This window comes from Leptonychotes weddellii, unplaced genomic scaffold (genome assembly GCF_054177405.1).
Source record: "Leptonychotes weddellii isolate Sample4059 unplaced genomic scaffold, ASM5417740v2 HiC_scaffold_1067, whole genome shotgun sequence".
In the NCBI taxonomy this organism is placed as follows: domain Eukaryota; kingdom Metazoa; phylum Chordata; class Mammalia; order Carnivora; family Phocidae; genus Leptonychotes; species Leptonychotes weddellii.
Window position 1 is genome coordinate 1 of NW_027683692.1, and position 14,659 is coordinate 14,659.

At 42.7% G+C, this 14,659-nt stretch overlaps 1 protein-coding gene across 1 annotated transcript; it reads left to right on the top strand.

The window, feature by feature from the left end:
- Nucleotides 1–2,048: 2,048 nt before the first annotated feature.
- Nucleotides 2,049–3,994, top strand: LOC102742920 (factor in the germline alpha; the record flags this gene model as incomplete). The annotated part of the gene is made up of 2 exons (XM_081809526.1): nt 2,049–2,201; nt 3,770–3,994. Coding segments are annotated over 2 exons (378 nt in total), but the record flags the coding sequence as incomplete, so codon positions are not given.
- Nucleotides 3,995–14,659: the final 10,665 nt, after the last annotated feature.

A 14,659-nucleotide genomic window follows, 5' to 3' on the forward strand; every position in this document is an offset into this window, starting at 1 on the left:
AAAAAAAAATTCAGTTAACATAGTGTATTATTAGTTTCAGAGGTAGAGTGATTCATCAGTCTTATATAACACCCAGTGCTCATTACATCCGGTGCCCTCCTTAATGTCCATCACCCAATTACCACATCCCCCCACGCCCCTGTGCCCCAGCAACCCTCAGTTTGTTTCCTATGATTAAGAGCCTCTTATGGTTTGTCTCCCTCTCTGCCCTCTCTGATACTGTCTTGTTTTATTTTTCCCTCCCTTCCCCTATGATCCTCTGTTTTGTTTCTTAAATTTCACATATGAGTGAAATCATAGGATAATTCTTTCTCTGATTGACTTATTTCACTTAGCATAATACCCTCTAGTTCCACCCACGTCGTTGCAAATGGCAAGATTTCATTTTTTGATGGCGGAGTAATATTCCATTGTATATATATTACCATAGCGTCTTTATCCATTCATCTGTTGATGGACATCTGGGCTCTTTCCATAGTTTGGCTATTGTGGAAATTGCTGCTATAAATACTGGGGTGCAGGTGCCCCGTCAGATCACTACATTTGTGTCTTCGGGGTAAATACCTAGTGGTGCAATTGCTGGGTTGTAGGGTAGCTCTATTTTCACCTTTTTGAGGAACCTCCATATTGTTTTCCAGAGTGGCTGCACCAGTTTGCATTCCCACCAACAGTGTAACAGGGTTCCCCTTTCTCAGCATCATCACCAACATCTGTTGTTTCCTGACTTGTTAGTTTTAGCCACTATGACCGGTGTAAGGTGATGTCTCATTGTGGTTTTTATTTGACATTTCCTCATTCTTAAGCATTCTTTCAAAGAACAGCTTTTTACTGCATACTCTATCATATAAATGGACCAGCCTTTATGCTTTTCCCAGCTTTTTACTGGTCTTTATGTGCATGTCTGATAATTGCTCTCAAATAAAATGCTAGAAATGGAATTACTGAGACATAGGATGTCTCACAACTTTTGATGCCAGTTGCCCAACTGCTTTCTAGAGAAGTTTACTAATTTTAATCCCTTATGGGATATAAGACTGTTTTCTTTGTTTATCTCCAATGCTGGGTATGACTAACAAAGCAACAATATTACCAGCTTGGCACATGAAAAATAATATCTAATTTCTATTTTGTTTTGTAGTTCTTTTATCAAAGTTCCACATTTTCACACCTTTATTGGTCTTTGTATTGTGCTGAAATGGGATGACTATGTCCATTGTTCACTTTGATCTGGAGTGGGAGAGGGATCTCAATAAATATGAGTATATTGGCTTTATGGTGTAGTGGAAGCCAGTTTTTCCAAGGCCAGTTCCCTTTGGGGGATGGTCCTCAACGTTCCAGGCTCAGAACTGAAGGATTAGACCCTGGAAAATTATAAACATGTGGCTAAATAGCCTTATTCTGCCTTTCAAATCTTGCCAACATGCAGACTCTCTAGACTCTAACACTTGACTCGATTTGGCTGGGAAAGAGGTTAAAGAGTTGATGGCTCAGTGCTTGAGTAGATAAGTATTTGCACATTTTGTTTATTATCAGTACCACTTAGGACTTTCTACGTGCCAGGTCAGGAAGAAGTATTTTATGTGTAATTGTGTTGATCACCACAAAACTTACAAGGTGGGTATTTCCCACTTTACAGATAAACAACCATAGCTTGGTAATATGAAGTATCCTACACATTCTTGTAAGCTAGTACATGGTGGAGCTGGGTTTTAAATCCTGATGTTTTGATTTAGAGTTTTAGCCACTACCCCACTGCCTGAACATTACAGTGGGTATGCTATAAGAGGAAGAGGCAGGGGTTCAGCAAGAACACAAACCCCCTCTCTGCCAGCCCATTCACCCACAGTGCTAAGTTTATGCCACTCCTTCCTCAACTGCCAGGAACCGCGCTGCTGGGGGAGCGGTGACTCTGGCCTGTGCCTGCTTCAGTTCACCACCCAGACAAGAGCCATGCAAACAAGCCCTCACAACCCTCTTCTGTGGTTTGGGGGCAGATATCTGTACAAATTAGCCTCTCTGTATGTCACTGTGCTTTTTTTGTTTTCCAGATAAAAAATCTCAACCGTGGTTTTGCTAAACTGAAGGCACTTGTGCCATTTCTTCCCCAAAGCAGGAAGCCTAGCAAAGTTGATATCCTTAAAGGTGCGACAGAATACATACAAGTTCTCAGTGATGTTTTGGAAGGAGCCAAAGACTCTGAGGTAAAGGCTTAAGAATTAAGAGCAATATCCACCATTTACTGAGCCCTTTCCATGTGCCAGGCAATTTATAATGTTCCAGTTGTTTGTAACAATCCTGTGAGTTATTTATGATCCATGTTTTATAGAGGAGGAAACCAAAATATGGCTAAAGGCCACATAGCTAAGAGATGTCAGGACTGGGGTTTGAATCCAGATCTGTGTAAGTTTTGGAGCCAAGTTCCTGATTATCTATATACTTACCTCCTGTCACATCCAGGCATCTAGTTCCTAACTGCTGAATCTTTAATAGAACCTTGATTGCTAGGGCATGAGATAAACCCATTCTGTACTGGTGGTTTTCCATCGGACAGGACCAAGAAAGGAAGGGGCATTTCCCTTGGAGAGGCCCTCCCTGAGGGACAACCCTGGTGGAATGTTCAGCAGTACTTGTGATGCCAGTCTCATGGGGTTTGCAACCTTTTGGTGGGATGAAATAATTGAACTTGCTTTGCAAACCATGAAGCACATAGTTGTCACCACCATTATCAGGGTGCATAGCTCAGAAGTGTCCATTAGGCAGTGGAAGCTGTGGGCTAGTTATATGGGCTGGTTGCATGGTCAGGCAAGCCTTGAAGACCTGTTAAGTGGATTAGTCATCAGAGGAGGTGAGGTATGAGGAGAGAAAGGCCTTAGAAATGAGCCCGAAGTGACACCATTGACCTGAGGGAAGAGGAGCCATCAGAGAGGAGAAGGTAGCAGGAAGGTGGAGAAGAAAGATAGGGCCTAAGGTCAGGTAAGGGAGAATCTTGGGAATCTGAGGGTAGGAAGTAGTGCAAGAAGCTACAGAGAGGCCCAGCATGTGAGATGTGGGCTAGGAGTGGGCTGGAAGTCCAGGTTGAGTGTATGTAAGTGTCTGAAGTCCAGGCAGAGCACAATAGCAAACTTCAAGTCCATTAAACCTGGAAATCTGAGACCGGAAAGAAGGATCAAAAGGATGGAAGAAGTGGTTAGATCAGTGAAAGTCTTTTCTATGTAGCGATGTGATTGTGTTTAGGGACAGAAGAGAAGGACATATACTAGGGAATAGAGAAACACAATCATTCTAGAAACTTAGGGCAGGAACGGCCAGGTATATAATGGTACTTTCAATTTTTTTTTTCCTTGTCCACTAGTCCTACTAGGGTGACTTCAGAGAGGATACATTCTGCAACAGTGGGAATGGATTATCCTGTTAGCCAATTGGATGCTTGGGTTGTGGCATGACCATAGTGTTTGCACATGAGCAGGTGGCTGCCTTAGTTTTTCCTTGCATGTGTAACAGAAGTGCTTTGTTTTGTGCTGCATTTATTATAAACTACAGGATCTGCTCCATGGGATAATCTTTTTAATGCAGTTGCAAATTGCATAATATTTTAAGGTTCTAGAAAAAACAAATACAGTCTATTGAGTAATGATTTTCTTTTCATCCATAACGTAAGATTGCCCTTATCACTTAAATGAAACTACATTGGTTAAAATTTTGAAATATATTAAATATTCAAAGTCTGACTGTTCTATTATACTGTTTGACAACTAAATATGGTTTCTAGAGACAAAATCCGGATCACCAGAACTATAGGAACAATCCTTCTGAACCATCTATGTCCTTGGCTAGAGATCTATCCAGAAACATCAGCCAGCATGCCTGCTGTACTGTGGGCTTGAAGAATGAGGAGGAAAGGCCCTGGGCAGATGGTGGCAGTGGTGAGTCAGCATACACTTGTCGCCAGAGCGTGATGTCTACGACTGGAGTTATCTCCCCAGCCAGGAGTCTGGTAAAGTGTTTCTTCTTAAATAGCCACATGGGGGTCAAAAAACTCAAAATATTTTCCTTGAGGTGTGTGGAATTTTCCAGGCTAAAAGATGATTGAAATAAGATCATTTTGTGAAAGTACCTAGGTGGGAAAGTGGAGTTTGCTAGTTTGGAAAATCTGTTATTATGTTTCCAAATCAATTGGCAAGCAACTCAAGGAGAGGGCAACCCCTCTAGAATTATCCAGTACAGACCTAAGTTTACTTTTTGATGACCCTAATTAATTCATCAAAAGTTTTTCTGACTCTGAGGTCTCCAGAAAAAGAAGTAGCTTGCCATATATAAAGTTCCATGGTGACACCACATACCCATGCACATGTGTGCACATGCATGCACACATATTTTTAGTTGGCCTTGTGGGAAAGCAGCATTTTCTTTTTTTTTTTAATTTAAATTCAATTAATTAATAGTGTATTATTAGTTTCAGAGGTGGAGTTCAGTGATTCATCAGTTGCATACAACACCCAGTGTTCATTACATCCTGTGCCCTCCTTAATGCCCGTCATCCTGTTACCCCATCCCCCCATCCCTCTCCCCTCCAGCAACCTTCAGTTGTTTCCTATAGGAAGGCAGCGTTTTCTAAGTAAAAACAAGAGTTTATTATAATAGCTCTTATTACTTTGCCAAACTAATGAAGCTGCTAGATAAAAGTAGCAGCCTGCTTCTCCAAGTCCACAAAGTAGACTTTTTGCCCTTGCTGTGTCTTATTGTCACTCTGATGACACCCCGTGGTCCATCCTACAGCATGACTGCTGTAGAAACAAAGGCTTGTAGGAACTGGAACCAAGCATACTGTAACAAGCAAGTTGCTTAGTGTGAGGTAAGGGACAGTGGGAGCTGTGGAGTCACAAATGATGGTTGGTGATGGGAGGCAGTTTAGAATAGCAGTTGAGCACAGGTTCTAGAGACCAAACACTGGGGTTCAAACACTGGTTTTACCCCTTGCTAGTTGTGTAACCTTGGGTGAGCTGCTGAATCTCTCTAATCCCCAGTTTTCCCATCAATGGAATAGGAATGATAATTGTACCTACCTTGTACATTAGGTAATTGTGAGGCTCAAATGCGATCATGTCAGTGAGGTGTCTAGTGTCTAGTGCAGTGTTTGGCATGTCAGTGTTCACTTGGACATACATTATTAAATCTGCTTGACTCATCACGAGCAATCAATATTGATTGGTGAGCAATCAACAATCAGCCACAGGCATCCTAGCTCTGTTTGTAGCAAGTGTTCTGAGTTTATTGACTTGGCCCTTAATAATGCTCTATTCTGGTTTGAGGTCTTAACAGGCTTCCTCCTGACTGGCTGGCCGTGGCTGCCGTTGCTGACTTGATTACTGTTTTCTAAGGATTCTACTTTTGTACATGCTCGGTTTTAGATTTTCATATTCTGGCCACTTGATCTATAAACCAAACCTTCCCTTGCCAGTTAATCCTTAGGAGAAATAATTCCCATGGCTACTACATGAGCTGACAGGGAATGACTGAGAACAAAAGTAAGGAGGAAGATATGACCTGAGCTGAACCTTGAACCTGTTCTCTGTTAATAGTAGTAATGTTAGTTTTAATATGTTCTGTGTATTAAGGCAAGACTCTTACTTGCATTTAATCCTGACTGATCCTTAGCAGGAAGGTATTACCATGTCATTCTTGTGGTGAGCTGCCTGACTGCACCTTCCTGCCAGTCCTTTTGGGCCTAGGCTGGGCCTGGAATCTGAATGGAAAACAGAGCAGGCTTATGCTTGGTATCACCAGCAGCAAGGATGTACAGGATGTCCTTGTCTTCCAAGGATTATTGATTCTGGAAATAGGCCATTTATAGTAAGTAGATTTTAAGTGGGGACTAACATTTTCTAGTAAGACACAGAAAAGTTCTAACTGGAACTTTCTTTAAAAAAAGGGAGACATATTTCAGTCTTTTAGCTAATGCAGTTTAAATTACTAGTTGAAAGACTGTGCTAATTCTTAGAATGAACAAAGAATCGTGTTTCTGAGATTTTTTAGATATGCATGTACCTTCTGCCAAGTGTGATTTTTCCAGGCCTGAATATAAAGAGTGCCATTTTTTTACAGAACTGTTCTAGGATTTCATCAGTTTTGTGAAGGGTTTCTCATTCTTTGACATCTAAATCATTTATTGTTAACATAAAGGCATTTATTCTGAAACAACTTCTAGAAGGGCTGCAGATAGAGTACAAATAACTTTTTTCCTGACCCATTTGAGAGTAAAGTTGCCAGCTTAATGTCCCATCACCCCTAATTAGTGTGCATTTCCTATAAATGGACATTCTCTTGTAGACCACAGTGTAGCTGTGAAATCAGGAAGTTGATGTTGTGGCATTACTGCCACAAAATCCTCAGGCTCCGTTCGGGTTTTCACCAACAGTCTGAATGTCCTTTCTAGCAGAAGGACCAGCTGAGAATCATGAGTTGTATTTAGTTGTCATATCTCTTTAGCTTCCAGCTATCTGGAATATTCTGTTGGTCTTTGCATGACTTTTATTATGACCTTGACACATTTGAAGATTGTAGGCCAGTTGTTTTGTAGAATGTTTGATTTGTGTTTGTCTATTTCCTCCTGATTAGATTCAGACCCAAATCTTTGGCGGGAATATCACAGAAGTGATGTTATTTTCTACTCATTGCATCCTATTGGATGGGGTACATTTTGATTTGTTCTATTACTAAAGATGTTCACTTCAATCATTTGCTTAATGCGGTGACTGTCAAGCCTCTCTACTTTAATTAGCTTTTTCCCTTTGTAATCTGTGTTTTGTGTGGAGATGCTTTGAAGCTATCTATATATCCTATTCTTCATCAAACATTCTATATTTGTGAAACTTTTATTTTGGGGCACCTGGGTGGCTCAGTCGGTAAAACATCTGTCTTTGGCTCAGGTCATGATCGCAGGGTACTGGGTTCGAGTCCTGCATCGGGCTCCCTGCTCAGGGGGGAGTCTGCTCCCTCTCCCCCTCTTCCCCACTCGTGCTCTCTCTCAAATAAATAAAAATCTTAAAAAAATAAACTTTTTATTTTGAAATATAGATTCACAGGAAGTTACAAAGATAGTACAGAGAAGTCCCATGTATCCTTAACTTGGTTTCCCTTAATGGCTACATCTTCTGTAACTATAGTACAATATCAAAACGAGAAAATTGAAATTGGTACTATGTGTGTATAGTTTCCTGTCATTTTATCACATGTGTAGATTTGTGGAATCACCACTCCTGGCAAGATCCAGCACTGTTCTACCCCCATAAATCTCTCCTGCCTGCTACCCACTCACTGCCCCCACATTTCTACTCTCCCTATCCCCCTGGCAACCACTAATCTGTTCTCCATCTCTGTCCTTTGGGGAAAGTCCTATACAATATGGAATCATGCAGTATGTGTTCTTTAGAGTCTGGCCTTCTTACTTAGCACAGTGCCCTTTAAATCATCCCAGTGGTTGTATTGAAAGTCTGTTCCTCCTTTTCATTGCTGAATATTAGTCCATGGGATGGATATGCCACAGTTTAACCATTTACTTATTGTAGAACTTTTTTTTTTTTTAAAGATTTTATTTATTTATTTGACAGAGAAAGACACAGCGAGAGAGGGAACACAAACGGGGAGTGGGAGAGGGAGAAGCAGACTCCCCGCCGAGCAGGGAGCCCGATGCGGGACTCGATCCCGGGACTCCAGGATCATGACCTGAGCCGAAGGCAGTCGCTTAACCAACTGAGCCACCCAGGCACCCTGTAGAACTTTTTTTTAAGAGAAGGAGGGAGAGGGAAAGAGAGAGAGGCAGAGGGAAAGAGAGAACCCCAAGCAGGCTCCACGCCCAACACGGAGCTGATGCAGGGCTCGACGTCACAGCCCTGAGATCATGATCTGAAACGAAATCAAGAGTTGGATGCTTGGGGCGCCTGGGTGGCTCAGTCGTTAAGTGTCTGCCTTCGGCTCAGGTCATGATCTCAGGGTACTGGGATCGAGCCCCGCATCCTGCTCCCTGCTCTGCAGGAAGCCTGCTTCTCCTTCTCCCACTCCCCTGCTTATGTTCCCTCTCTCGCTGTGTCTCTCTCTGTCAAATAAATAGATAAAATCTTAAAAAAAAAAATGAGTTGGATGCTTAACTGAATGAACCACCCGGGCACCCCATTTTTTTATTGTAGAACATTTTGGTTATTTCTATATTCATTTATATTTTTTATATTATAGACACATAGTTTTCTATTTAATTCATTAGATTACCATCATAATATCATAGTATTTCATGATTTATTTTGTTATTCAGATTGTCCTCATTGTGGCCAGTGAAAGCCCCTTCAAATGGGCTATCTTCCTGCTTGACATGTCACTATCATTTTGTGATCACTTCCTTTCTGGTAGATGTTCTGAGCTTGAGCATCATGTACTTTCCCACCCTGAGCCTTGGAATGAATCTTTCATCAAGGACACCGCATGTGTAACTCACTTCTTTCTGTGCTGTCTCCCCCATGGTGGCTCTTCTCTTCACCCCTTTTGGACTTTAGCACCTGTATTGGTTTGCTAGGGCTGCAATAACAAAATACACAGATTAAGTGGTTTAAACAACAGAAATTTGTTTCTTGCAGTTCTGGGGGTTGGAAATCTAAGACCAGGACGTTGGCAAATTTGGTTTCTTCTGAGGCCTGTCTCCTTGGCTTGCAAATGATCTTTCCTCTGCGTGTGTGTGCCCCAATTTTCTCTAATAAGGATACCAGTCATATTGGATTGGTGCCTACCCTTCATTATATTTTATTTTTCTTAATTTAAATTTTAGTTAACATATAGTGCAATATTGGTTTCTGGAGTAGAATTCAGTGATTCATCATTTACATACAACACCCAGTGCTCATCACAACAGGTGGCCTCTTTAATACCCATCACCCATTTAGCCCATCTCCCCCCCCAACTCCCCTACCCTTCATTTTAACTTAATCACACCTTTTAAGGCCCTATCTCCAAATACAGTTACATTCTGAGGTATGGGGGTTAGGACTTCAACATATGAATTGTGAGGGGACATAATTCAGCCCAGAACAGCACCCATGACAAGCTGCCTGGCCATAAGAACCCTCTCCCTGGCTCTGACATTCTACTCAGGCCATCCATCACCACACACATGGACATCTACTCACTCTACTTGGACTCTGGCTCACCACGTGAGGTCACCTACACACATGCATGCCTACTGGATTTGGCATGGACGTCTTCTCCCCATGCTACCCTGCCCCTCTGCCTGGGCACCCTTCTTACCTGGCTTGGGTCCGACTCTCCATGCCAGGTTGCCCTTCCAAAGCCCCCCTCCTGCTGATTGGACTTTACCACTTTGCACTGAGCCACCCTGCGGTGTGGCCACTTATCTGCTTGGTCTCTGACATCCTCTGACATGGCCATCTCCATGTGTGGATGCCATCCTCACCCTGCTCAGCCTCCAGCACTTCACTCAGGGCCACCGTGGATCCCCCTACCTCGCTGTGAGCTAACAGCATTAGGACTGAATTGTTTAGGATGGGAAGGGGGAGGTGATTTTTTTTCTCTTTGAAGTGCCTACTGTGTGACTATCTTTCTGGTTAGTTTTCTCCTTGTTAATAGGTTTAAATCTGAGATCCTTATTGGCATGTGGCTTGAGCAATTATTCAAAATCACTTTTTTTTAAAGATTTTATTTATTTATTTGAGAGAGAATGAGAGAGAGCACATGAGAGGGGGGAGGGTCAGAGGGAGAAGCAGACTCCCTGCCGAGCAGGGAGCCCGATGCGGGACTCGATCCAGGGACTCCAGGATCATGACCTGAGCCGAAGGCAGTCGCTTAACCAACTGAGCCACCCAGGCGCCCTCAAAATCACTTTTAATAACTTTATAAAAGCTTGCATTTTATAATCAAGAACCAGGATGGAGTGAGAAGGGCCAGGGAAACAAAGCTCAGCCCGGCTTTTGTTTGTCAAACAATTCTCATAAGGGTGCAGTGCAGTTTACCTGAAGAGGTGACTGTATAGGGTTTCAGGGTCCTGGCCAGACACCCTAACTGGAAACCTGGGTGTAACTGATGTGACTCATTGGATTGAAATGCTATGTACAGAGGGGCTCAGGATCTGGGAGGCAGGCCCCCTCCAGCTTCAGTTTGCAGGCACGGCACCAGTCTTCCTGCCCTTGGAGAGGATCTGAGGAGTGCAATCCTGGTGCTGGCAGAGATGGGCATTTTTGAGGATTTGAGGATGGGGTCAGAACAGCCTGTGCAAGATCAACAACATTCCTGAGAGGCAAAAATCCCAAATGAAGTACATAAGAATCTGCTGATGGCAGGCATGGAGATTAACTTCTCGGGCCAGAGCAGGTTCACTTGGGGACTGAATCAGCAAGTATGTGTGCAAATGGAGAGGGCCATGAGCTGTGTGCAGCCACGGCATCTGGCCTTGGTAGGAATAGGAATCAATGTCAATGTCCTGGCAAGGCTCGTTTAGAACTGGACTTTCAAGGTGTAAGATTTTGCTGTTTTGGGATTGGGCTGGGTGACAAGATGTTCACTGACCTACTATTGTTTATTACTTTTATTTGACACCTGTGTTTATGGCTTGGGCATTTCATATTCTGCAAGGCTCTGAATTTTGTTCAGAGTTGGCTGTGATCCTATAAAGGCATGTCCCTGGACAAAGACCATCCTCAGTGTTGTGGAGTGAGATGCCAATTGTGCTGGGGTCAGAGGGGCTCTGGAAAGGAGTATGTGGATGAACATAAGTGCCTGTTATGGGGTCTGGATGTGCTGCCATCACACACTTCTAAATTTTGGCCTGTTCTGGGAGTATGCCTTGGAAGGGTTTCTGAGAGAAGGAGGCCTCTATGGGTGGTAGATTTCCACTACCTCATCTGCAGATCGTGGTAATCTGTGTGTGAAATTAGTCACTGGGGACATTTCTTCTACTAGCATTTTAAGCTCTGAAACGAGATGGTCTAGCCAGCTAGGATGAATTCATTAGCACCCTGGGAAGGCCTTGAAGCATTTATCTCCTGTTTTCTATCTCACATTTCCCCCAGATGCTGGCTGTATGTGATAGCAAAAATTCTACCTCAGTGTGGTGGTCTAGGCTTCTTGGGAACTACATCTGTCTGTCCCAGTGTTTGCTGGTGGCCTATGGGGGCATATTCTGATGGGTTTAGCCAGCAGAGTATTTTAAAAACTTGAACTTCCTTTTGATGGGGTGGGTGCTCTCTGGTTTGTCAGCTCCACCATCCCTTGTTGCATTACAGTTTAGGCATTAAACTTTGCAGCCCTGGACCAAGAGCACTGGGACTCAGAGTGAAGGCTGCTCTAGTGGTTGTGTTGGCTCAGGATGTTACTGTGTCTTTTAAACTTTGGGGGTTTAGGGATTGGTGCCATGATGATATGGATGCTGGTTGTTCTCCCTGGAACTTTGGAAAGGTGAGATCTGGAGCATACAAGACAGGATCTAACCTTGAGTGATGCCACCCCCAATGGAGGGTGCCCCAGGCTGCGGCTACTCAGGAAGAGATTCAAGCAGCACCCAAGGAAGACTCTTGAGGCCCCATTGTGATCAGGATGAGAAGAAAATATTAGAGGAAAAATGAATTCCTTCATGAAAATAAGAGAGTGGGATTTCCTTTGTTAGAACTCTCAATCTTCTGTTCCCACAGAAAAATCAATCACAAAAGTGGGTTCAGTGTAAACGTGTGAAGTTTGGTGTGTTTGACAAGCTCTCTACCTGGTATGTGCTCCTAACTCTGCCAGTGAGCCGAACATAATTCGAGAAAGCTAATAATTTCTATTTCTCTGACCTATGATGGGCCTGGTGGTTAAATTAATTGAAGTAAGTCTTCATCTATCCTAGTGGACTTCTGGAGGGAATATTTATATGAGTTTTATAAAAGGCCTATCTCACTGGTCCCACATAGATGCAGAGGAGAATTCCAAGAATTGAATGAAAGGGTCTCTCAAAGGTAGAGGCAACACTTCTCTGCTGTGCTACTGATCTCCTTGAGACAGACTGCTCTTTGGATTAGCAGAAAGCCATCAAGTACTAGGACCACATAAGCTAGCCCCTGTGGGAAGTCAGTGTGTCCTCCCACCCTCCACCTTCTCCACTTGTTCTAATCTCTGGGTTATCCAGAATGGATTAGCAATAAAATGAATTCCAAAGACATAGTGTTAAAGGTAGATCTTCCAGTGGGAGGGTAGGGGCTATAAATACAACTTGTTTATTTTGGGGAAGTCTTCTGGTCCTCTTTGGATCACTCCTTTCCTTTTTGGAAGACTTTTGTCCCCAAGAATGTGTCCTTCCAGCAACACCAGTGTGGAAGACGGGCCTTGGGCATCGGCCTCGTTGGGGTATTCTGAGGTGAGAAGAATGTAGGAGTAGAGTTTTCCTGCATCATACAATTTGCATCAGGTCCCCAAGGGAAGAGACAGACCATATGGGACTTGGTGGCCAAAGCCCTATTCATAATAAAGGAGCTCATTTGCTGGAAGATCATCTGTGCAGCTCTCCCTGTAGACATGAGATGGCAAGGCTATGGTCACAATGCTGAGTTCTGATCTCTGGGTCCTGACTGGACTTTCACATACCAAGGCAGGATTGACAATTATGAGCACAATTTAGATGGGAAGAAATGTAACTTTCTACATTGAATTCTACTTTTATTTATTTATTTTTTTTTCTTTTATTTATTTATTTTTTCATTGAATTCTACTTTTAAAAACCCAGTAAGACCCTATGACTCAGATTGTGGGAAGACTGGTTTACCCCATTAAGGGTAAATACTTCTTTGAGTAAATACTGTATCTGTTTAATGTTCAGAATCCCTATGGGGCTTTTTTGTGTCTTACGCCAGCTCCCCTAGGAGATCCTCTTGTCCTCCTTTAGGTACAGCAAGGAGCGTATGTATTATGCAGACTGGAATGGGAATGCTCATGTGATTTTTCCCAGCTAGTCCTTGGAACCCCTGGCCGCGGATGTCCATGGCCCCACTGTGGCTTCTCTTCCCTAGGCCAGGCTTGCTGGGCCTTCTCCCTTTAGAACCCAGGCATCTTCTGGTCTCCCTGACTTTCCCATTCCCAGATGGGCTATGCAGCTGCCCTCAGGCACATACTTGATGACGTCCCTCAGCCATGTGGTCACTAAACTCCTGTGAGAGGCTATATCCCATGAAGTGGGTACAAATCCTTGCTTTGCTCAGATTCTTCTTTGCCTTTCTTGGGTTATGTTCCCTTATGTAACTCTTCCCTATCCCTGGGTCAAGGCCCAGGATGGTGTGATGTAGGACCCCTTCCAAGGGATCAAGCAGCTTCTACAAACTAGTTCTATCCCCTCTGAATAACTACTTCCTGCTGTTTCAACTTTCCACTCCGTTTTTGGTTGTAGGAAATCTTCCCCGTATCATATCTTGCCTCCTCCCTGCTTTGTGACCACCTGAGCTGCCATTTGAGCTCTGGCCCACCAGAATCCACATGTTTATTCTCCCTTTCAACAAAATCAGCTTCTTTCAAATGAGAGCCTTGCTTTTCAGACTATTGTTGCTGGGAACTAAAATCTGAAGCTGAGTGAGTGAGGGCTTCTGGTTGGTATCTATCTGCCTCTTTCCCTGTCCTCAAGCCTTGGCTCAGTGGGTGGAGGGAAAGATACGTTGGATAATATGACAAACCATGCAGCTATACAACCAACAACAGTAGTATGCCCACCTTATCAGAGGGGCTGAGTAGGAAGCTGAATCTCTTTTTCAGACTACTCTCTTCCTGGACCCTCAACTATTCAGATGAGGCCGACAGGCTTTTTTTTTTTTTAATGAACTGTGAGAATAAAGCAACATCAATAATTTTCAGCAAGTTTTCATATTCTGATACTTAAATATTACATATCTGTAATTTTCTGGCTAATACTTAAAACCAAACTAAGACAATGATCTATAATACACTAGACTCTAGGCTATAGGATCAAATTATCCTTTAATTCTTTGGGTAAACCCAGCAATACCTGAATTTGTCTCTTAGGTTTAACACACTCTGGATATGTGAAAATTTTTTAAAAATTTAAATGAAACTTTTAAAGCTAAATTGGAACTCAAAATGTTAGCTTAATCATGTATATAGTGGAAAGACTTGATCAAGATCAGGAAAGTTATTAATACTTATTTTGTGCTGGGCACTATTCCTGGTGGCGTATACATATTATTTAATTTTCATGACCACCCTGTGCTGTATAATTATATTCATTTTACATGTCAGGAAACTAGAAAACCAAAGTTAAGGAACTTGCCCAATATCCATTGGGTCAGTGAAGGATGGAATCAGGGCATGTGGGTAATAGTGTTAAACTCTTCACTGCCTTTCATTCTAACAAAACTCACCCTTGAAATATAAATAAGACTGGACTAGGAAATAAGTAAATGTGTTTTTATAACCTGAATTAAAGCATGTGACTATACTACTTTATTATTCACAGTGATTGATTGGAGTGACTTTGTTTTTCATCATGGGTTTTTTTTTTTTTTTTTTTATTCTTATGTTAATCCCCATACATTACATCATTAGTTCTAGATGAAGTGTTCCATGATTCATTGTTCGTGCACAACACCCAGTGCTCCATGCAGAACGTGCCCTCCTCAATACCCACCAC